Source organism: Solea solea, chromosome 9, assembly GCF_958295425.1.
Source record: "Solea solea chromosome 9, fSolSol10.1, whole genome shotgun sequence".
In the NCBI taxonomy this organism is placed as follows: Eukaryota; Metazoa; Chordata; class Actinopteri; order Pleuronectiformes; family Soleidae; genus Solea; species Solea solea.
In genome coordinates, this window is record NC_081142.1 from 2,702,965 (window position 1) to 2,729,009 (window position 26,045).

Genomic DNA, 26,045 nt, shown 5'->3' on the forward strand with positions numbered 1-26,045 from the left:
ATAATATCGACACTTCACAGGTCGTTCATAGGGGAACTTCTCTCTTAGATATGCTTCACACAAAGTGATGTCCCCTTCTTGTGTCCATCTGAAGACTTAGCAAGACTTCTCACTGTGTTGGGATTTAAAACTGATGTTTGACTTAACTTAATCCAAACTCTACATGTTTTGTATGGATGAGTAAAATGACAAATCACTGTCTCACATTTATCTGTAGGGGATTCTGGTCTCAAAGGGATAAAGATGCAAATTCCTACTTACTTTCTCACATTTACATTAACTAAAATCCTTTTTCTAGGTCATAGTGTGATAAAGAACAACAGGAAATGACACACCTAAATACAACTACATATTGGTAGTCTTAAACCTGTAATTATTTGTAATGATGGCAAAAGTGAGTTCCATATGACAAGAGTAGTTTTAATTTAGCCAAGCCTATTTAATTAAATATGAATGCCACTTAACTAGTAGCATTAGCAGTAATAATATAAACGTTTTGCTCTTGAGGTGATGCTTAGATCATGTTGTCATGTTGTTGTAGAACAAGATGTTTGACTTGTTCCTGCTGCTGTTATGCAACCATTATACATTTTTCAACACCTGAAAGGTGTCCAAAGAGGTTTTTTGCTTTTATTGATATATCGATACATGGCATAGTGTCAGACTTCTGGCACTTTAAAATATTCACCCCTGTTCTGCACAGTACATTTCCAGGTCCATAATGACCACTTGACCTCTTTGCTCTCTTTTGTATCCAAACAGCAGCAAGTGGGGTGCGAGCACTTGTTTGTGTAATCTTGCATTAACCTGTTCAAGCATTCAACCATCTCTCTGAAGCAGAGCAAGTCCAATGCTGAGAAGATTCACTGGCAACCTCTTGCAGATGGAAACCTTTTAATTTTTAAAGTAGTTTTGTCCGCATGGCTGATCCCCCCCACACGTTGCGTCACAGTACGTGAGTGCTAATCCCAGTCGCCTAGCACTGTTTCTGTTTGGAATGAAAAATCTGCCAGCCAGAGTGAAGCTCCATCTTCATCTCTGCAGTGTGTTTTTGAAGTGATGTTTTGATCGGTGCCTAGTGAACCAAGGGCTGTGTAGTTTTTACTGAACTCTACTCATGGGATGAAGCCCAAGGTGGGACCAAAGCAGCATAATTGCCCTTTACATCTCACTTCAATGTTCTACACAGCTTCTGTGATGTGAAGAAACATGTGCAGCATATACTGTAGGCAGCACTGACACTCTTTGATTAATATATGGGGTGGGTAATGGAGTTTTTATTTGTGATCGTCCCCAGCCGTGTGAAGAGATTCTGGAGATTACTTTTAAAGTTTTACTTAATGATTTAACATGTAAAATGTAAATGAAGAAAGGAGCCACAGTAGGTGACAAAGTTTAAAGAATCAAACTCTTTCACCTGAACACTGACAGAAATGGCAACTAGCTTCATTTGGTTGGAGGTGGTGGAGAGCTGATGGTGAGTGAATAATAAACAGTAAAGATTCACTGTAGCCAGACAATGTTTTTGCTCTCTAGGGGTTGCCACAGTGGACGATCTGCATTGGTATACGATTTGGCAGAGACTTTTACGTCTGACACATTTATCTGGGCTTGGGACCGACACAAGGAGTACACTGTGAGTGTGAGGGTCGATTAACAATCGGTTGGGTACCTTGCTAAGGGGTACATCAGCCCTCCAACTGGCAACCCTTTGATTATAAGCCAAGTTCACTTTCCGCTTGGTTATGGGCTGGCCTAGTATAGGCACCCAATAAATGAAGACTTGTTATGTTTTAAAAAATGTTTTTCACATTTCCCTGTTGAAGTGAGATGTTAATCGGATCGTATCATACCAAGCTCTACTGATTGGTGTAAATGGGGCTTTACATTTCTAATCTTGTCTAATCATCACCTCATAACTAGTACATTTTGTGAGTAAATGTGTCATTACTTTTTGAGTCATGCCATTATATTGACTGTTTCTGGAAAGAGCACTCCTTTTAAAAGCAGCCTGCTGACCAGGGATATTTGTGTGAGTGGAAGGAAGGAAGGGGCAACACACACTGTATGATAGTTGAGTAGTTTAAAATCTTATTATTGAACACGTTCACATCCAGACTGGCAGCTTTGTGTATGTTTTCAACATGAAAGTCAGTCTGGCAGACACAAAGGAGATCTGCTGCACACCATGTCATTCCGTACTTTTTTTATTGTAGGGTTCAGTACTCTCTGTGGCCCTTTTTGGCTGGTTTGTGTGATAGTTTCCTTGGTGTACATGAAAGATTAATACAGCAGAAACACCTGCAGCAGTTTCTCAATGACAGCTGTAAAACAGTGGCGAAACAGCTGTGAGAAGAGAGCCTGAGTGCCATGGCCTCATAAAGCACAATGTTAAAGAGGGTGTCACTGCTTTGTGAGCCATCTTGTGAGTGCCCCAGCTATCAGAATTAACTTTCCTTTCATCAGGCTTCAGTACAGATGCAATCAGTTATGTGCCTGCATGTACACTTTTGACCCAAGTCATACTCTTCCCTGAAAGCAATGTCTTGTTTGAATGTCTTAGTTCATTCATACATGTTTTTTCCTTGTGGCGATTTCACAATAATGAACTTCACCAAAGCTGAAGTTCATTATCAAAATAGCTTCTGTTGCATCTGTCAGTACAAAGCAACCAAACCGTATGAGCTGATTTTGCAAGGAAGTTGCAGCACTTATGGCCCAGGTTATAATTTCTACGTCTGCATGTGGGCAGATTTCCATTATGGTCTGCGTGATGCAAGTTTCACCCTACGCAGCCGATACCTTCTAGTCCAGTTGGTGACACAGTTTCTTTTGGAGGGGGGTCAAAGAAGTGTAACAGAAGACGACACAAGGGATAGGGCAAAATGGAGGCAGATGATTTGCTGTGGAGACCCCAAAAGGGAGCAACCGAAAGAAGAAGAAGAAGAAGAAGAAGACAATGAAGAATATGGTAACCACTGAAACTTGCTTGATAGATGAGGAAGTTCGCCAGCACCCATACAAGTCAAACTCTGCGCTCAAAGAATACAAGGAAAAGCAGATGAGGGCAAAACCCTGTTGACAAATTTGATGCCTCAAAAATGGAACGTGACCAGACTGAATGAACAGAACCACATGGCCCTTACTGAGCCTCCCTGAGTCACTTCCACCATCCTTTCACCATCTCTCAGCTCCTTTGCTGCTTAACATGGATGTTCCCTTGTCCTTGCGTGGTGATGCAAAAGATTGATACATGTCTGTCTCATGATTTGCAGTGCACTTGCTGCATTTGTTAAGTTAAGAAAGAATGGAATTTTTTTTTCTTTATCTCTGTGCACCCTGGACTTACGCAGAAAAGAGTTTGTTACAAATGCACGCCCCATCAACGTGGCTTACATTTGTGAGCGCGCCACGGTAAAAATAGTGAAATTGTGCATGCAAAAGAGGCCACGTCTGATCATCTCTAATACATCAGGTTCACATCTGTTGAATTGGAATTTGTTTCCAGCAAAGACTGTATCTGTTTAGATTTCCTCTGATGTTTTCCCAGAGTCTTTAGACCAAGGAAATCCTAAAATGCGTGGTAGTAATTGGATGGGTCAAGGCAGTTTCATAACATGTACACTTGTACTATACCGTACTTTGTGTCAGTAAAGGGTTTCTCTGTATTTCTCAGTGGAGACTTTTCTACTGATCAGAATCTGTGAAGTCTGTGAAAGCAACTGTGAAACTGAAAGCCATGATTCCCCTTAGTTGTTCATGAATGTAGGAGCAAAAGAAAACAAGATACACTTTGGTGCATTATAAACATACTCAAACAAGGCCAGCTTTCATCAGCAACTGTAAATGATGTACATGTGGACCTGACACCAGAACATTTGTCATTAATTTACTGGAAGAAATAAATTCCAGGAAATTTCACCAAAATCAATCAGGAAAATAGTCACATGACAGTGTTTCCCATACCATTATAATCATCAGTTGTTATATTTATATTATTATAATATATATTTATTTTGTTGAACAAATAACTAAAATAGTAGATATACATGTCCTTCAGGGTGGTCACAGTCACCATGACCAAAACATACTGATGTGACATTACTGACATTAAGATGAGGAATGTTGTGCTTTCCAAGAGAAATCAACTCTTTTTTTGTTGACATTTCAGACAAGTGTTGACTGCCATCACAGTTGCAAAAAAAAATAAAAAAAGGATGAATAGCTCTTGAGTTGCCTCACAAGCAACGTTCACAACAGACAATCTGACAGGGAAAATAATATGCTGGCATGTTTTGTGCCCAATGGCTAAAGCCAAGAAGCCTAGTCTTCATTCAGAAGCAGACTTTGTAAAGAAGCTTCTTTGCCACTGAGCTGCCGAGAACCACGGTGTCAGTTTGTGTCAAAAGAGTCACAGTGCACATTACTGATGTGACACAAGATATGGAGGAGGCAACCAGGGACACCTCAAGCAATTAACATGCTTTCTCCCTGGTCTGCGATGAAACAACAGACAAACACCGTTTATTCACTGCCTCGACAGGCTTTTGGTGACTCAGATGGTTGTTTTAGCTAAAGCCACTGTTAATATCATCATCATCATCACCATCTGACATCAGACCAAAGATAATCAATTTTAGCCTTTGCATTAGAAAGGTTGAATGAGTGAATGAGATAGCGGAGAAGCTTCCCGTCTTGATCGCTGAATTGAAAGCAAAGATGTCCCAGTTGTTCAGTTTAATCCAGTTTGACTTGGCTTTGGGTTTGAGACAGTGGGAAGATTCTCTATGAGTTTGTCGACTTTGCACAGGCAACTCAGGACTTTGCGGTTATTCAGACGGAAAGATCACTCGGGATCTGCTGGAGTTTGCAATGTTTCTTCAAGATCATTTGAGTAAATATACGGCATGCTTCATGGATATGAAATGAAATCTTGTAAAAACAGACCCCAGAAAAGAAAATCTCGTAAAAAAAAAAAAAACAGAGCCTTTTAAAAAAGAATTTTAGCTGAATGCAATACACTTCTGTAAAGATGAGACCTTTGATAGAAGGACCTAACAGCCTCTTGTACATTTTAAAATGTTATATTTATTAGTATTTTTATGTAGACCAGTCGATTGTTTTCAGGTGAATGTGTTGATTTATGAAGAAGATTTTGACCCAATACTGAACTCACTGTGGAATGTAGCTTCATCATATTTATCTTAAATTAGACTAAACTACTAGATTTTATTACTATAATAATGTTACATTAAATGGTATTTGATGAAAAGTTTGCTAAAGGTTGTCAAATATAAATTCCATTGTTGCATTTCAGGTCATCGTGGCTTGTTTGCTTCCACCTTCAACTCTGTGATGAACTTTTATTTTCCACAGACATAAGAAACAGTTGTGTATTCTTGGGTTCTGTGGGTATAAAACCCCAGTTGAAGTATAAATAGATGAAATGGTGTGTGCTGTAGAGCTGAGACACAAACCGTTATTGAGCCTTTTGGAGTCTGTAGAAAACACCAGCGCGTCGCGTCTGCTCTAAAACTGCGTCATGATTCCTTGAGCCGTATTGATCGCAGTTGTCTAATTAATATGCTGAACACAAAAGGATGGCATAAAGACCTGTGGAGTTGGCCTGCCTCCACACGTCAGACTCATAAACAAAGTTCTTGAAGCTTCCCCTCAGCCTGGAAATCACACACACTGGATACTTGCTTTTGACAAATGCCCCACGATGTCAAGAGATTGTGCCATATTGTGATTTGACATATTGTCAGGATGCATTGAACTAGCCTTTTGTTTTGGGATACAGTGCATATTCCAATGACAGTTGAAGGTGTTTGACTTGTCAGCCTTGGGTAGACATTATGTAGAGATACTGCTCATGTGCACCGTTTTTTTTCTCTTTGCTGTTGTCTTGAATTTTGGTAATATAATATTTGATAATATTTTTAGCCCCAGTCAGTCCCAGTAACACTATCTGTCCACTCGAAGCTTGATACTTCTTATTTCTCTGACTCCATTGATCCATTCTTGCTGCACTAGCTGACTTAATTACAATGGATATGACCATATCTTAGCCGTGTATATAGACTTAATTTACTGTCATACCGAGCAGAAATATTGAAACAGATGATCAAAGAGTTCTCAGCTATTTCATGATGTCAGTGAGCACGCAAAGATGTACCTATCCAAATTTGGTCGTGGTCTTACCGTGGGACTTGTTTGACAGTAGAACAAAAAAAATCCCCAAAACAAACCTTAATATCCATTCATCTATTGTCCTCCACTCATCTGAGGTCAGGTTGCAGTGGGTAGCAGTGGGTAAGTAACTGCATCATTTCCTCATGAAGGATCCCAAAGTTGGATGTGTGTAATTCTTTCATCAAGTTCTAGGTCTATCCCAAGGTCTCTTGCAGAAACACCACCCATGAGGGGCCTACAAGGTTTCCTGATTAAATGCCCAAAAAACCTCAACTGGTACTTTAAAACATGAAGGAGCAGCATCTTTGAAGCGGAACTATGCTGGATTTTTACCCTAATTTAACAGTTTCGGAGTTATTATGAAATTTAAATGGCTTGTTCCAAAGAGATTGGGTGCTGTCCTCAGAATCGGGAGGTCTCGCAAAGTCTTGGGTCTCATGAGAAACACAAATTGCTGAAGCATCAGTGGTGAGTTTTTACAACAGTGAGATAAAGTGGTAGAGAATGGATGGATCTTTACAGTGGTGTCGTAAAAATATGCACTCCAAAACTGTAGGGGGAGCCACGCAGAGAAAACGACACATCAATGGCAAATATTGCTAATATTTCTGAGATGTGCCTACTATCTTTTATTATACTTTTTTTTTCACGTACATTAGTCTTAAAGTCTTTAACTGGACCAAAATAAGTGAGTGAATAAATCATTTCATTAAAAAAATGCTCAGTGTTTCCTTCCACGGTGTAAGTAATCATGACAATAGTGATTTTTTTTTTTTTTACTACCTGACACCTAGTAGATACAGATTCCAAAAATCTAGCATGTGAATAAATCACATAAAAAATGCATCTGGTGTGCAAAGGCTGGGATTAGACATGTTATGGAGAGGTCTTATGTGATCACAATCTCATTCTTTCATCATTGCCAAATGTTCATGTCCATAGATTCCATATACTCTGCTGAAATATCAGTTTGTCTTTTTTGCCTAGACAGTATTTCACAATGCGAATAGTTTTTCTTGTAGTTTCTGTCATTGAGATTTCAGCCTCCACTTGAGCACAATTGAAGGGACTGAGATGTTCACTCAGACTCTACAAGAACATTTCTTTTCAAAGAAGCGTGTCCTTGTTCTTCTTTATAAATTGGCAGACGGAGTGCCCCCATGTTTGTGGAGACAATTTTCCGATTGAAAGTAGTTTTGATTTTGAAGTGTAGTCAATTCTGAACAATAATTAATATTTTATGTTCAGAAATTGCGCTTGCAAGAGCAAATAACCTTAAGGATTTTAACCACTGAAGTAATCTATGAATCAGTGGAAAGATTTTTTTAACAAGGTCTTCAGTGTGTCAGGTCTTTGGTGTTTATCCAGAACGTGGCACATACAATGAACCACATGTTTACAAGAACAATCATGAAATATGCCAGACAAAGTGATTTAAGTGGTTTTCACGTGCGCTATAGACCCCTTTATATTAAGTGACTACCCACTGTGAATTATTTGCCATCATCAAATAATAAAATCCTACACGAAAACAGAAATGTTCCATTCAACATGAACTGAATCACACACACACACACACACAGATCATTTCTTCTTCTTTTCTTTCTACCCTCTACCCTCCCCCCCAATTCATCTTTTACATTGTTTGCCATTTGAGTGTTGAGAAATGAAAGCGTTTGTGCTGAAAGGGACAGGTGGGTGTGAGACACCAGCGTGGCGTCTGAATCGCAGCATTAAGAGCAGAGAGAAATATCAATCGTGAGAACCATTGAGACGGCAGGAGGAGCGCCTGGATTTTGAGCAGATATTAAAAGATGATTGTGCGTGGGCTCATCTGCCGTGCTTCGGAGAAAGAATATAAACGCGGTATCAGTCGGCGTGTGGATAATAAACAGCTGAACATCAGAACGCTGCACAACAAACAAACAAAAAAAACAAGGATGGGGAAAGAGAGCGGCGTATAAATAGTTCAGATATTTCAAGTGATTTCAGGATGTGATGGTGAAATAGTGGATGGTTGTGTCCTCAGCTACAACAACTTCCTTTTGTGTGTGTGTTTTTTTTTTCACTACAAGCACAAGTTGATGTGTAAAGTAAATTATAGCTGAAATATTGTGTACCTATTAGCATTTCTATCTATATATTTCTAGCTAATGAATAGAAATAATCAAAACAAAGATGAATATGCAATAATATATTTGTATCTTTGCTCGTGACATGCAGAAACTCTGATGTGATCCCACGTCTGACAGCTACATGAACACTTGCAAATCATCGATGTTACATCAGCATTGCGGCATCTTTCAATACTTTTTTCTGTTAGAAAATCCCTTTGTTTTTTTAAGTGCTTTGTTGTTTTTCCACTTTTGTTTTTGGCACCAAACTTTTTTGTTTTTTATTTTTTGTTTTGTTTGTTGTTCTGTTTTTTTGTTGTTGTTTTTTTTGTCTGGTGAGCTTGAAGAAAAGGATGCGAGTGAAGACAAAGCCAGCTCAGACCTTGTTCATTAATTTACAGTGGACAGGCTGACGCATGTCAGGACATGCTGTACATCACCTTGTTTTTATTTTATACATAGTAAGGTTATCTGGATAGTTTGGACTGAGCTAGATGTGCATTTCTGAAGTGAGTCTGTGTGAAGTACACGTCAGTGTGTTACAGCGAGGAAAAGCAAACACATTCCTAAGAAAGCGTACACTTAAGCTGAAGTAGATGTCATAAGGTGAGACTTTTTGTTGAACGGCTAAAATAGATTTTTCTGTAGCCATGTTGTTTGTGTGCGAGTGTGTGTCTGCATGAGTGACAGGGAGAGAGAAAAGAGACAGGACGAGGACATCAAAGCTCTACTGAAACACAGGAGATACGATTTTAACAATTTTATAAAGCATTCCTGTGTTTATGCTCTCAAGGTGGAGGAAACAAATGAATAAAATAATATGCACCGATTAAGAGTAAAAAATCAAGCATCCTGACGATGCCACCCTCAGATCTGTTGTTTTAGCAATGCTACAGTGACCTCTCGGTAGACTTATTTCTCAATCGCTTTATTGGAACACATCCAGCGAATACAGGAGACATGCATGCAGTTTTAAAATAATCCTTTTTTTTTTCCTTAAGCCACCAACTTCTACTGTTTTTAAGTGTCAGTATTCAGTGTGACCTGTTCTCACACTTGAACAATAGCACAATGCTGTCTCTCTTAAACCTGGAGTGGAACCTAAATGAATGTTACTAGTGAACCTGTGTTTGTCCTTACAATGTTCACAAAATATCTACTGTGATAAAAGGTCTATTATGCCAAGGATTATCAAGCCATGCTTGAGCATATCCTACACATGTTGTATGAGTTAAAGACAGTCTGCTAATGGATAAGACCTACACTCACACCAGTCCAAATGCCAGTGATCACAGAGTTTGACAGACATCAAAACAACAAAGCTGGTGGTGGCTTAAGACATTTGCACAGTAGTGTAAATGCAAGCATGGTTTTATGGCAATGGTAAACCTGTATTGTGTAATCCTATACCACAATAACACTCATTACGCTAATAGTACTCATTACGCTACTTTCCACATCTTGCAGTCTTGCTTAAAATTACAATTTTTCCATAAATAATATCCAATATTATATAATATAAAATATTAATTTGATGCAAGTAAATCCCATTTGCCAAAAAATGCATAATGACTCCAAAACAACCAAAATTGTGGTAAATAGACAGAGTTGCGAAAACTCCACCGTTTATTTGTCTGCGTCGCTGAAAATTTGCTATTGCGAAATATTACGCAATACATATTCTCTCAAAATTTCATATCCTTATATACTGGGTCATGTGCCCCCTCAGCTTTCACCACTATTGCACGAATTTTGGACGGACAGACTGTGGAGCTTGTTTATGGTGTTGTAATAATTTCCCCCATCAGTGAGACTGAAGGCCCTGGTCTGCACACTTGCCGTGTGCGTCACATAGCGTGGACCCTGGTATACTTGCGGGTCAGGCTCCTGTAGTATGAAACCGTGACTTCTGTGCCCGTCGGGCAAAGTAGTCACGGTTTCAGTTGGTTTGAGGGTCGAGGCTCGGATGACTTTCCTTGGCGACTATTTCTTCTATTAACAAAATGTTTTTTCTACTTGGTGAATGGGGCTTATACTCCACCTAGTGGTGAGACTGTCCACACGCATCCCAACGCGCTCTTTGCGTGCGGTTCCAAAATCTGAGCTGCACGTGCAGCAAATCATGCACACGATGCGCGTTGATGCGGAAATATACCAGGGCCTTTAGAATGCCCACTTTCCAGAGACCCTCTGCCCACACCATTCCCCTGCTAGCTCATCATCAGTGTTACCCTCATGCTGTTTTTTTAGAAAATCCCCTGTAATATGTTTGAACATAATTTCATTGAAAAATATAGATATAATTAAAAAAACCTTATATATATATCGTCCTGCCCTAACACTGACAAAAGTACCTCATGCACCCCCTTTTAAACATCACAAACTATATGTTTAACTGCTGCTTTCATAGTTGATGGAGAAAAGCAGACTTGAAACATTAAATCTCTGATTGTCTTGCATGACGAGAAAGTATATGTTGTCACGAACGCCTGACCAAGAAACACACAGTTTTGTGTTTTCACTCACTCAGACACGGTCATACTACCATTCATTCATTTCACATGCATAACGACAGTCATTATGATGATGCGTTTACTGTCCTCAGTCGTCACCCTTCGATCATTAGTGAGTGTGAAGGGAAACACACACACACAGCCATACACTGGATACTTTATAGCTGTGTCTCCATCGAGTGGATTTCGGTTTGGTACAGAACGTCATGTATTTTCCATCAGGAATATTACCAAAATAACCAGCTCTTATCATTCAGTTATTTAGCACCCTTCCCTTGGGGTACTGGAGTAAAATGCTATGGTACAGTCAGCTGATTGGGTGACAGAACACCGTCACTCCCTTGCGCCTGCAGTCTATTCTCATACAAAGTTTAATGTCTTCTAGAGACAATCAGCCACAAACTAAGTAGAAAAAAAGAGATGCCCTCCATTGTTGTCTGTTGTGTTGCATTTGTTGTCGTCGTTCAATGTCCGTCGCGCTGTGTATCACGCCGACACGGCCATCGAGCACAGCCCACACATTATCTACCAAGCAAAGGTACTGCTCTCAGTATTTCTTCAAATTTGGTACGAAAATTCAGTTTAACTCAAAGATAAACTGAGTAGATTTTGATTGTATTAACACCTGGCAGAAATATGATTTTGCCTTGTACAAACATTTGGACTCGATTAGAATGTGGTGGTCAAAGATCAAGACCACTGTGCTCTCATAAAACCGTTTTTGGCCTTATGAAGGAGAGTCTGACTTTTGTCTGGGCGTTCTGTCTTCCTGATGAAATCACTGAACATCCTGTCCTCTATTGTTTTGGTTTCTTATCCATACAGAAACGGTGTTTTGGGAGCCCCAAATCTCAATTTTTTGGAAACAGGTTCCAGAGTGGGAAAATGCCACTTGTGTTTTTGTGTCATAGTCCCACCTCTCTCTCTCTTGCGTGCTTATCTTCAGCATTGTCGTCCTTTTCTTCTTGTGTTTTGTGGTTGGTTTGATCTTCTCGTGTTATTTTAACTTTTATTTTCTCTCTTTCTGGGATTGTATCCATCGAATAAAGCTTTATTTTTTTCAAAACGACAAAGAAAAGGATGGTTTAACTAAATTTCCTCCTACTTTTCTTTCCTTTTATTTTGGAAGAACTATTGTATGATAAATGTGTTGTGTCTCAAAGGTTTGTTGTGATTCATGATAACGTAACGGCCCTTCTGTCTGTCTTCATCAGAACCATGTGGAACCCAGGGAACGGTAACGACCAGACAGGTCAGGTGGCGGTCAGGATGGAGACCACGCCATCTTTGGGTAGTGCGAGCATCTCCATCTCCCAGCAGCAGGCGCCTAAGAAATTTGCCCCCATGGTTGCACCCAAGCCCAAGTTCAACCCTTACAAAGCGGCGGGGGATCCTGCCCACGCTGATTCTGCAGGTACTGCCATGAGTCTACAATAAATACCAATATTACTACGTTATTAACAATACTACAAATGAACTTGTGATTTGAAATCTCTACTCTAACCTGTGTGTTCATATTAAGTGAGAACACTCTGCTGTCAATTGAATAATAATAGTAATAAAAAAACATTATGTTTAATAATCACACCTTTTCATCTTAATACCACAGCTTTGAAATTATGAACACAAAGGAAGCATGTTTAAATCCAGACACTACTGCTTAATATCAGCTTTAAGTTTAAAATCTTTGAGTCTTTGCTGAGAACTACTGATGGAACTTGTAACTTATACACTATACTGTATGCAATTATATTAATTTACAGTGAAACTAAGCTCAGACCAAACTAAAGAGCTGCCAAGGCCATTCAAAGTATGTAGAAAAGTAGAAAAGAATAATTTCCATATTTTTATTGGTCAGTATCAGGATCTGGTCAAAATCACTGGATCGGATATTGGACAGATAAAAATGTAAAATCCTATCCAAAAAAATCCTATATATATATATATATATATATTGCATGCTCCACTATGCACAGATTAAAGATGTAAATACAACTCAGCAAAAGCATTTTAGCTGAGTCATGTTTGGGCTGTTTACTTCGTCAATATTTGTTACACAAATGGGGAATTATGTCTTTGAAATGAATCAGCACAATGGTGTTGATAAATGGTCTAAAATCAGTATCGGTAGATACTCGAGTTTGTGATATTGGTATTAGTATCGGACATATCCCTACTTTTATCTATAGAGTTAGCCACAGCATCAGTTAGCTTATTGCTTCTATATTCTGTTAATCACCCACGACTAATGCACTCCGGTATCGCAGATTATTATTTTTTTGCCTAGAACTCCATCACTTTTTTTGCATCAAGTCTTATAGTGGGTCGTAAAGTACAATTTTGCAGTTGTTTTTGTGTCATCGTGGTGCCGATGCAGACCCACTCAGGCTTTAACGGGGTGCCATTCAGTCTCCATTATAAGATATATAATGGAGACATCATTTGAAACACTGCAAGTGTTGCTGGTGTTGCCCCCAGACTTATTCCACTCCTCCGGTGAGTCTGTGGTTAGCCTGCAAAGCTTTCAGGATAACTTTAGGTTCATACTCCAACTGTTCTCTTTCAACTTTCATTTCTCACTCCTGGTTTTAGAAAACCAGGGTTAATTCCTTACCCAAAAAACTCTCTTTCAATATTCAAAGCTGCTGTTTGCTGCCATGTCACTTCATAATTGATTAAATCGAGTAATCGTTTGGTCCATAAAATGTCAGAAAACGTTAAAAAAATGTTGATCTGTGTTTGTCAAACCTGGAAATGATGATGTTCTCAAGTGTCATGTTTTGTCCACAAACCAAAATGATTCAGTATTTCATATTTCTTTGTTATCAGGAGCAAAGAAATTAGAACCTATTCACATATAAGAAGCTAAAACAATCAGAAATCTTGTTCTAATGATGAAAAATCACTTGTACGAGTAATTGTTTCAGCTCTACTATGAAGTGCCTGATACTCAAACTGAGTAGAGTCAAGTTGAGTAGAGCCGAGTAGTGCTAGAACTATATATTGAAAAGTGCCAATACTACTACCAGTGCTACTCTGAGGCATTTTAAATGACACTAACTCAGCGACTCAGTGTCAAGTGTCTTAGTGTTTAGAATGTGCACAACTGTATGCAGCCCAGTGTAAAGCAGCAATGTTCACGTAGGCTTTCATTATTATTTAAAACATTCCCATCTGCTGGATACACTATGTTGTGATGTGAATATTCTCCAACCTTGAACCCTCCACCTCCCCTGAGAGCCCTAGATTCCGAAAACAGGGGAAACGGTTATGAAATTAAGCAAGCAGTGAACACACAGTGTCGGGCTAAAAACACTGCAGTCCGTAGGGGTTTGTGGTTTGAGTTGTGGACCTGTCTCGCGCTCCAGATGTTCGTTTTGTAAAACATGTTCTTAGACAGCTGCTTTTTCAGCGCTGTCCCCTACTGTGGCGCAAAGAAAACAACAAACATTTTTTCACTTAACTAAAGGAAATATGGTTTAGAGGCTGTTAATTTTGGCCTTTAAGTTTCCTCCACTCAAAAAGAAAAAAAAAACAAAAAACTTGGTTATCGTGAATGTTTGACCTTGTTTATGCCAAATTCAATATAACAAAAATATTTTCACATGAATGGGTTTTTCAGTAAGGGAGAAGGTTAAGGAGCATTTTTATAGACTTTCTAAGCAGCATTTCTGTTGGAAGAAGAAATTTCAGACTACATTTATTAATAAAACAGTTGTTTGAGGGGAAAAAAAACACACCTAGATTGAGTTGTGTGTACAAAATCATGCAGGAATTTGCTCTGAATCAAATTTCTCATGGTTGTGATGGCCACTGATCGCTGGTCAAACTAACTTCCTGAAACAACAACAGAGAAAGTAAACGTGAAATGTTCTCTCCGTTCTAAAAGCAGGTGGTCACTGTTGCACTCCTTTGGATAAATGACCAAAGAAAACCGCGTAAAAAAGAAAGAAAGCATCATAAGTAAAGCAAATAAATGAATCGCGGATGGTCTTAGTGTTGACCTTCTCCTGTGGCTTTTGTAAATTAAAAACAATGATGATTTGTGGCCTTATTATTATTAAATCCTTGTAATTCCAAACAGTCATTTTGCTACACAATATTTAAGCCAAACACATTCCCTCTGTCTTATTTACCACAATTAATCATTGTGTGGGTATTAAGAGGATTAATGAACAGTTATTAGAGGGATGGTGGCGGGACACTTCAGCTGCAGGTGTAACTTTGCAGTTTGCACTGAAAATATTTAATTTTACATGAATTATCAATGATATGTTTGTTAATATCTTACAACCTTTTTGTTATTGTGTCTCTTAAACCCCATAAAGTTTCCTTTATTTGAAAGGTTCACTGTTACATTGTCAATTGAGCTGGGGAATTTGGAGGAAGCTCGTAAAAAAACTGTTTAATTCAACATTATTTTATTGTTTTAAGTAACTTCTATTAAAAAAAAAAAGAAAAAAAAGCAGCATATTTCTTTTGAAAGTGGATCAAATATCGTGACTGTTGGGTTCCAGCCGCCTTAGTCCTCATTAAACTTTTGATGATTGCCTGCTGTCAGCTTTTTGAAATATGTAAAGCCATGTGCAGACATCTCCTCTTAAAGATAAGACGTCTTTATGAAAAGATTATCTGGGTCTCTCTTCATTCATTTATTGATGTATTTAATATATTTTATATCAAATGTGGGGACTGCCTGATGTAAAATAGAGGATTAGCATAAAAATTAGGAACAAGTGAATTTGGCACGGTGCCTCGCTGTGGCTTTTGTCTGGCTGAGGCCAGTGTGAGGGCTGGAATGAGCAGTCTGAGGCTGTGTTTACTGCTCGGACAAAGAGGCCGGTAGAGGCCGGTGCAGACAGGGCGCTGCACAGTTAGAACGGTCTGACCTGGGGTTTTTTCAGAGACTTGTCCTCATTAATGTCTCAGCGGGAGGAAGTGAAAGACATATCGGTCTCAGGCGGTGACCATTTACAGAAAATTTCCCTTAAACAGATTTAAGGGTTTATGTTAATCTCACACTGGTACATGTGCTGAAGAAAGGTCATGATTGCTTTAGTGCAGTGTCACAGCTGTGACTTTGTTCTAAGTGATTTGAAAAAACAAACAAACACTTAGTTTCATGGAATTACTGTGTACAGTGCGAGACAGTGAAAGGGGTCGTTTACTTGCAGCATCTAAAAATGGTTGAAAAACACACTAAAGAAACCAGAGATTGTCGGGTTGTGCTTCTGTCACATCCATGTATAATTTAGCAACAAAAACCTGGGAGATGCAGAGTTAAAATTGCTGCATCGTCCCTGATTAATGGATGTGTTAAACTGAGAAAAGAAAACAGTGATGAATACCACCACTGCTTTCCCTCATCCCCAAAATGTGCATGAAAGAAAAACAAGAACAAAAACCAACTTACATGTCCGGGCCATCCTCTCCTTGACCACCTTCATCTGGATGATGGTCGTTGAAAACTTATTTCAGAGATCAATTTGACCTACTTACTTGATCTGTCAAAAGATGTGTTAAAAGCTCCTGTTGCATTCCACAATGTTGACATATTTTCATCTCTGTGTGATGCAGAGACGCATCTGCTTACATTATTAAACAGACGCTTAAACAACGCTCATCTTTATTGAACTGAATGTATTTGTGCGTGCAGGCGATGCTGTGTGTGAACGGCCCCCAAAGAGATTCTGAAAACTTTAGGTATAACTGCAAAGGCAATGCAATGCAGTGCAATATTTGGCAATAAGAACTATCCTTCTAAAGTGTAGAGGGATAGTTGAACCTTCAGGTTCAGCTGTGGTAAATATTTTAAACTCCTTAAAGTTATTGTCAGATCTAACACATAATAAAAATGTAGTGTGGCACAAATTGGCCTTTCTTAAAATCCCAAACACTAAATCATTATTTTATTGTTTAAAAGAAGAGGCCTCCCTTTCTACCTTAACTTCCTTTTCAGTCAAACGTCCTGGCGAAAATGTTTTTTGAATACCAGGTTTCAGCCTCTGTAATCACTGGCCACTTAATGACGTCTCTGTTGTGTTATGTTATTAAGCGTCTCTGACTAATTGATGCCGCGCTGGGCCATGTCGTGTCATGTTGTCAGTGTGGTATTCATTGACCATGTAACGGCTGATGCGTTGTCCTCAGATGTGCTGCAGTGATATGACGGTGTGACTAACAGGAGCCTAAATGAGAACAGTTTAAATGTGATGTTAAGGACCGAGGTCATTCACGCCCAAAACAGACCGGAGTCTCAGTGTCTGTTGACTGTAAAAGGCAAATCTACAGTCACTTTATTGCTAATATTATTACATTAGCTGTTTTTTAGTAAATGCACGTGACATTTCATTCAATATTATTACAACACTCGGTGTCTTGTCTTGTATTGTGCATTTTGATGCTCATTATGTCAGACAGCAATGACTCGTCAATAATATAGAATGTTATGCTATAGAATCACAAATCAAAAACTAATTCTAAATGAATTAACACTGGAATCACTGTCATACAATAATGTAGTGTTTGGTTTGATAATGTCTGGCTGCTTATTATCAAACTTTGTAGTGGACTAATCATAAAAAAATAAGTAAAACGTCGGAGAAAAAACAAAACTCATATGAAGTTACCAAAAATGGGCTAATCGTTTGCTGAGAGCAGTTAAAAAGTATTGGAACATGTGCATAAGCTGTTTTTATTCCTCCCTGCTTGAGTGGCCAGAGGCAAGCTGACTACCGGTTGTTATGTCAGGGTCCCTCATGGGTGTCATCAGGGGAATTTACAGGAAATCCACCAGTGAGTGTGTCACTGTCCCCATAGAAACCACAGGCTTATGCTCTGAGCTTATACAAAGGCCACTTTTATCTAAGTGGAGCACATACCTCAACTACTTGTTGTATTCCATCCGCAGTGTGCACATTAGTGAATCTTGTGATTTGTCTTTTTTTACTTTAAAACGCATGTCGATTTGTTTTGTAGCACGTTTTCCTTTGTCAGCTGATATAAAAAAAAATCTGATATCTTCCGTGGTAATCGTGTTATCAAAACAATTTCCTTCACATCCTGTCTGTTCTTTCAAAATTATATATCAAATCTGCATGAGTAGGATTGAATCCACACATCTTCACACAAAGTTGACACAATTCAGACAGTACTGCACATTCTCTATAGGAAAACCCTTCAGTAAATTTTTTGTATGAAGCTTTCATGATAAAGGCAAATATGAAATCGTCTTTTTTTTATTTATTTTTATTTTTTTAAGAGCACAGCTGTAAAATCTGCTTTGCTCCACTTTCATTGTTTATAGAAAACGACAGTGGAACTCTCTGCACCTTTGATGAACCCCTCATCAGAAAATCAACACAGTTTACGCCACTAATCGCTCAGTCAGTTCATTTGTTCAAATGCTTAGATAAAAAGATTCTCTCTGGTGTTAAACCATTCAGTCGTTTTCACAGTTTTTTCACTCTCCCTGATCTCGAATTCTTCTCCCATGGGAGTTCTCCTGACGACGTAGCAGACGCCTGTGTCAGTTCCTCTTACACTTAAAACACGTGCATCTCTGAAGACCTCAAATTCCACCCTTCCATCTCTGAACCACGCGCAGTCGTAAATCACTCTTCTATACATATCATGCTAATTACGAGCAGAGCTCAACTGCTCCTCTCCAGCGGAAGATGGAATAAAACGAGTCCATAATTATGTCAAAACAATGTGCTCACAACCTCCGCCACAGCACATTTGGAAAGAATACCTAAGATAAGACATGTGAAGTGACACCGAGGACTGTAAACACTTTGTTCATTTAGCCTGGAAAGGATTACAGACATTGACTACTGAATTTAAAAAAAGGATCCAATTTCTTTATTTTCTTTTGGTTTTAAAAAAAAATCACTTGAAAATATGAAAAGATGGATTTTAGGAGATTTTAGGAGGCAGGTAGCATAGAGTTTGATTTCAGCACATGCTTCGTTTAGACTGCAGCCCAAGTTGGATTTTTATCCAGGTTGTATCTAGTTAGATTTTTTCTTTTGGCAGTCTGAACAGCTAAAAAACCTTTTTCCAAACCTGATTCAAACCACTTATGGAGGTGGTTTCGAATGTGATTCTGAACTGATTTTTACAGATCCGTTTCAAGAGGAACGTCTCAGTCGCTCAGATAGGATTTCAAAGTCCGTCCCATAGCATCTCTGTCACAGCATTGTAAGTGATACACATCCTCTTGAGTCAGTGTTTCTGCTTCCACTGACTCTCTGCGTCACGTACTGGCTCTGTCGTCGTTCCATCAGTTCGTTGCTCCTGTAGAATGCACACCAGTGTTCTTTTTTTTGCCAGATGAAGGAACAAAATGCTTCAATTCAGCAGAATTCAGCACGAACAGAACAGGAAGTTAAACACTGATGCAACATTAAGCAACAACTACGATGACGTAGATCTGGAGAGACGGAAGTTAATTGTAGTTGGAAGACAATATTTTATCAGAAGAAAGTTTGTGCCACGGTTCCACAGATTTTTGTTTAGACTAGTTCTTTTTCCGGGGCGTGGCCTGTAACCATAGAAATCAACGTGGAAGACAAGAGTAGACAATGTCAATATGGACACATGCAGATCAGATCTGATCACGTGCAATAAATAATGTGAACAGTTGGTCGGGGGAAGATCAGATTCTGAACGGATAAGTTTACAAGTCCAATTTGGGCTGCAGTCTAAACAAGGCCATTGTCACTTTGGCCGATTCACATTCACACAGTTATGTCCAGAGGATACACCAAATACCCTCACCACTTTAGCTGCCCTTTCCCAGTCTTCTGGTAACTTTCATTCTTCAGATTCCACCATTTAATCCTTGACTCCGCCTTCGCTCGTTTCCTCTTCTTGGATTCCAAAGTCATCCTACCATCCAAAACTCACCTCGCTGTCTCCTATTTCCTTCAGATTGCACCCTTGTCATAGTTTATAGTCTATGATCTAAGATAATACCATATGATATCATCTGAGATAAATGAGAAGAGAAAAAGGAACAGACCCGGAATGGAGGCAAGATATTACAGCAGCAATATGCAATGTAAACAGTATTAATGTGACTATACTACTATAGTGTTTTAATGCGGTATGTGCAAAAGTGTCTTTCTAAAACAGTATAAATCTCCATAACATTATCGCTGTTCTCCATGGTGCTTTCTTCTGTTGATGGTGTCAGACGATTTCTCCACTTTCTTATCTTAATTTTGCACACTCTTCTTTCACTTGAATGTTGGACGCGTTACGCAAAAGGCAGTTATATCATGTGACGGCCTTTGTCCTAAGTCCTTGAAGGCCAGATGGCCACTGCTTACACACGTGTAGCTCTGACAATATTGTGCATATGTAAATCTGAAAACATATGCTCAACCCCCCCCCCCCACTAATCCTTACCACATAACAGAACAACTTAAAGACGCTTATTTTCAAACCTGCAAGAATATAAGCGTTTAACTGTCGCAGCTGCCAATCAATTGTTATATTCTGTACTTGAAACGTCCATAAATGTATCACTTATATAAAAAACAAAGTTTAATATTCACCCCGGTGTCACAGCTGGATCTAGCGCCTCCCCCTTATCATCCTCTTAACAATACTTTATTTCCTGATAGCCCTGTTATATCTCTCATGGCCTCTCAAATAACTTTAATTACTGATTAGGATTCCTTGTTCACAAAGCAGCTACTTAAAAGTAATTGCTCAATAAAGAGAGGGGAAGTTGTCGTATTAAGTAGGTGTTCCTGCTGCTTCTCTCATTAGTGCTCACTCGGAGCTTTCAGCTCCCTGTTGTCACAAATGGAGTCGGCTTCATTCACGGCACAGAAGCCGCTCTGGCGCTGCCTCGTTCACACGGCTTCAGAGCTGCGTGCGGAACAGACAGTGCCGAGCGGTCGAGATGATGGTTGATTCGGAGTTATTAGAAATTGTCACCACAGAGGTTTGATTTCCGGTGGTGGCACCTCTGGTGCGGTTGTATTTTTCAACAAACAAGTCAACTGAATTTAACAGTTGGGAGCCAGAGGGGATGTTTGGCTCTGAAATATGTTGCAAATCAGGTTTTTGTTATTTCAGTATGTGCTCCAACATCAGCTGGCAGTACAACATGAGTGACTGATGTGTAGTGCTGCAACTAACGACTGTTTTGATAGTCAACTATTCGTCAGTTATTGAAAGGATTAGTCGACTAATCGGATAATGAATCACACAGTTACTCGATGGCTCTCTTGAGCTGCCAGCATTTCATTTTACCTTGCTAAATAACAATAAACACATTAAAACCACTTGATTCAAAAATATTTAGTGTAATAAGCATTGCTGCTGTTAAGGATACCTTTAGGATAAATGAAAATATTTTTTTTTTAAAAATCCAAGGACTGGCTAAGTGTTGATATATAAGAGAAAAAAAATAAAATAAAAATGAACTATCCATTGTTAACTGTAAACCAAGGGAACATGAAGAAATTATTTTTTAAAAAAGGTTTCCCTTAACAAAAATAAAATAAAAGTGCTTTTGCTATGGATGTGCTCAGCGTTCTGTATTCTACTATTCATGTTCCACCTACATGATGATGGACAAAAATATTCAGATGCCTGACCATTACACCAACAGGGAATCTAATGATGCATTCAATTACATTTAAAGGACTTTAATATGGATTTGGTTCTCGTTCTGCAGCTACAACAGCTTCCACAGTTCTTGGAAGACTTTCCTCAAGATTTTAAAGTGTTTCAATGTGAGTTTGTGTCCATTCATTGTGTAGAGCATTTATGAGGTCAGGCACTGATGTTGGACGAGAAGACCTGGCTCACAATCTCTGCTCCAGTTCATCCCAAAGGTGATTGCGCTCGATGGGGTTGAGGTCAGGGCTCTGTTCTTCCACACCAGACTCGTCAAACCACGTCTTTATAGTCCTTGCTTTGTGACTATTGTGTTGGAATAAAAAAGGACCTTTCACAAACTTACCACAAAGTTGGAAGTATAGCATTGTCCAAAATGTCCTTGTATGCTGAAGTGTTGAGATTGTCCTTCATTGGAGATAAGGGCCAGATTCAGAGACGGCTGAGTTCAATACTTGACAGCTGTAGCCAAATACTTTTGTCCACATAGTGTATGTCAACACAACATTGTCGTCCTCTTAACCACAAATTCACTGTGATAGTTTCTATTTCTGACCTTGTGTATCTTTCACTTCAATACGGAGTGTTCTCACACATTTGACACTCTCTGTTGTTGGTGTTGATGCATGAAAAAGCATGTGTGCACCAGATTTGAATTGGATTTGAACAATCTGGCTGGTAATCTGAAGGTGGCCTGAGATTATCTTTACAGTCCAGATCAGATTTACCAGGACTCCCTGAAAGAAGAGATCTTGTCTCTCAACGGAACCTTAGTAAGAGTATTACGTTTTTTGTAAACTTTTCTCTCACAAGGAGAACACAACTTTAAAACTTAATAAAAAAACTATCAAGGTCTCATTTTGTGCACCAGGTGCTCACATTTTAAGCATTTTGGTTCATCGTTCATCAAACTCAGAGGAACTCAATTTCAATGTGAAATACATGAATGGAATATTCACTGTAAGTGTAACAATCACTTTTATCATTGCTGGTTAGCAAGTGTTCCAGTGTGCCTGCAATAATGGTTGTAGCATGAGCAAATGAAGCAAATAAGAACGTAGACCATGCAGAAGCATAGAATCTAGTTTTATGAGAAATAAATGTAAATTATGTATTTTCACTTTAAACCTTTAAGCGGTGTGATAATTACGAACATTTTATACACCAGCAAGTGTGTGTCTGACCAATTTTGGGAAAAATATCCATTTGCTATATTTTCTGATAGATATAACTAACTGCAATTTGATTTGTGATCTTTCTAAGTCAAGGTTCAGTTCAATATTCACTGTGTAATAGATTTAAATTAATTTGTGAGGGAGCTTTACCACACATCACCACCAAATCATTAGCTACCTTATTCCATTTGCAAGTTTGAGAACTTAAAGACTGTTTCCAACAGTTCCATTTTGTAATTTGCAAAGAAGGCGAAACAGTCAAATTCAATCAATATTTATAAAGTGTTTACAGAAGGTCTACTTGCGACTCCTTTGGTTTTGGTGATTGAAGTTCTCTCCTAATTATAGACAGGTTCCACTTCTTAGCTGTTGTGTGAGTGAAAATCATAATTACTCATTTGAACGGACGCTGTATTGAAAAGATAATCTGGTGTTTCCAAAGGAAAGATTTGTTTTGTTTTGTTTTGTTTTTATCACACAGGAATATTAAATCACAGAAACTCTGTAACCAGTTAATTTAAAACATGTCTTTCAGATGACAGCACTGACCCTGAGTCAGTCACAAATAACTTCATGGTTTCATGGTGTAGCTGCACAAACACAAGCCATTGTGTTTTTCATTAGCTTATTAGCACATTTCAGCTCTGAATGACTGGCGTGAAGTCAGAAGGAAAATAAGGCTGAGAAGGAACATGACTGGGGAAATCCTTTCAGCAAAGATGCTTAATGACCCCTGCTCAGGCACCAAGTCTTGCTTCCCACTGTTCCACATACAGAACTGTAAGACCTTTTCAATAAAACATGCCCCTCTGAAACATTTACAGCCCTTGTGTTTCCTGAAATGATAAATCCAAAACATCTTTGATGTTCTATAGAAATGTACATGGAATTTAATGTTTTAATTCTCTGTAAGCCACATGTTACAAGCGAGTTGTATCGTGGTAAAGAGAAAGATCGGTGCTGGCGCAGGAAGGGGAGGGAGGGAGGGAGGGAGGGAAAACCAGGGCTGCGCCTCGTTGTTGAGCAGCATGTTTTATTTTCTGTCCCAGAGGTTTAGAGGAGCTGTTACACTGGAGTTTTAGTGGAGGTCACAAGGTTATTAAATCAACAATTCACATGGAGGCCCTTAACCACCCAGAGGGAATCATTTTTAATGCAATGCTCGCAAGTTCTGCTTTGTTTGTAAGCCTCAAGACGCATACGTGTCCAGTTTTATTCACGGTCTCTCTTTGTCTGCCGTTATGGCAAGGCAGCTGAGCGCCATGCTTTAATAAATTTGTTCAGCTGCCCTGGATAAACTACATTGATGACATCAATTAGATTCTAATGAAAACAGATAAAAGCCATGGAAAGCAAATGGAATTTCTTAACGGAACTCATCAAAGTCTCAGCATTTGGAACAAATTCCCATTACGTCTCATGAAAGCCTTTAATTTGCAAAGCTCATGTCTGGTTTGGTACTTAGATGTACACGGTCAAATGATTCAGTCTTAAGTCCCGTGCCGTAAGAAGCCAAATCAGAATTTAATTTGGCACGCAACTCTTTATCCTGTCCGAAACATGTGGTCGGACGCAATCCTTGGATTAGCGTAGACTTTAGAACTACAAATTTGGCATGTTCGTCCTCTTCGGGCAGAGCGGACACCTAGTCTGAACCGTTTGTAACATAAAATTAACATTTCCAATCTCACAAGGGGGAAAAAGTGCTTACTCCAGATTAGCAGTTCTTAGGTAACCAAATTGCTGCAATTTTGTGTCGGTCAACTGGCGGTCCAGTTCTTTCTCTTTGACTCACTCTCTCTTTTCAATTGTTCATTAGATCTTAGAGATCATCATGCTGAATTTGAATTACAAGGTATAATCAATTGTTTTATACATCATTCCAAATCATCCCATTTTCCCACCGTTTTGCACGGACACTAAGTGTAAAAAAAGAAGAAGGTTGTCCCATATTATGATCATTTTCATAGCCTGATGGTGCAAAATATTGTGCAGATTGTTATTAGTTGATGCAAAGGCACTAATACTAGTCAGCTAGTGCAGAATTTCAACTCTAAACTCAAACTGGAAATATCTGTTACAGGATATATGAGATTAGAGAACTCAAACCATTTTTTGGCCATTTGCTGCAGAAGAAACAAACTTGTATCACCATTTACACCAGGAGTGTCAAACTCAATTAGAGAGGGGGGCCAGAATTTTAAACGGCCCCCCTCTGGCCCAAGTCATGGGCCAGACGATTAACATAAGATTCAGAACAAACCAAGCTTATTGATGAAATAAAGAAACAAATCAGATGTGTCATATTAATCAGTGAATAGAATGGATACCCTTTGTATATACAAATCCATTGATTCACCCATGGAATAGCTGCAGAAGGGCTAAATATCAACACTGGTCTACTGTTTCAAAGTTTTATACGCATCAGTTGGAGTACTCACAAAAAAACATTAATCTAGAAGAGCGGTAAATAATATGGAAAATAATTTCTCAATGATTTTCCATTGAAATCAGCAGTACAATAATGCAACAATTAACCAACAACAATGCTGTATTTCAGTAGAACAGCACATACTTGCCTGTAATAACATGCGTATTAGCCAATCATTTGCTACAAGAGAGGGAGCAAAATACAAATGAGAGGTGTCTCATTTAGCTCATTTAGCTCATTTATAACCCCCCTCTAGTTCCAGCTCTGTGTGGTGTTTCAATGGAGGAGCAGGAAAGATGTAACATATTATCTCAAGCACCAAATACAATTGTATGGCGGGCCAGTTGTGGGCCACGGGCCTTCAGTTTGACATGTGATTTTCACTGATGTTACATTACATGTCATTTAGCAGACACTTTTATCCAAAGACGACTTACAATTAGTGCATTTCAACGTTTGGGTACAAACAAGCGCTAGAAGTAAGTAAGTGCTTCAAGTAAGCCAAACTATAAAGTGCTATTATTAGGAAGTTGCTTCTAATCCAGCAGACACAGAGAAACATGTGCTTTTATTTGGATTCATTGTTTGGATCCATGTGACAAATGCACAAAGCCTTTTTCCTCCATGTTTGGTCTCCACCACCAAACCCCCTGAAGGAAATCTTTCAGGCCAATTAGCAGCTAAATGCTTTATTCTTTCTGTTAGCCAGTTGCTACATTTTTGCAGTCAGCTGTTTAGTGTTGGACATGTAGTGTATACAGTTGTTTTTAAGACACCGTTTTTAACCAGCTGCCTCCTGTAACTGCAACATAAATGACAGTGGTTAAGGTGTGGAAAGCAGTGAAGTTGTCGGCTGGAAAATAAAAACAAAGCGCCAACAGATGAGGAAATGTGTAATAGTTCTGCAGAATCGAGTCATGATTCTTTGAGGCTCCCTCACCAACAATGACTCAGTTCACATGATACGTCAATCAGTCAA

General features: G+C 38.9%; 1 protein-coding gene across 5 annotated transcripts in view; it reads left to right on the forward strand.

Annotated features, from left to right (window-relative positions):
- lpp (LIM domain containing preferred translocation partner in lipoma) overlaps positions 1 to 26,045 on the forward strand; it is a 153,738-nt gene that overhangs the window by 35,551 nt on the left and 92,142 nt on the right. For all 5 annotated transcript variants that reach the window (XM_058638050.1, XM_058638053.1, XM_058638054.1 and 2 more), the window contains one exon: positions 12,037 to 12,236. In XM_058638050.1, the coding sequence (XP_058494033.1) occupies positions 12,041 to 12,236 (196 nt within the window). In that variant the 5' untranslated portion in view covers positions 12,037 to 12,040. The remainder of the gene's footprint in view (positions 1 to 12,036; positions 12,237 to 26,045) is intronic.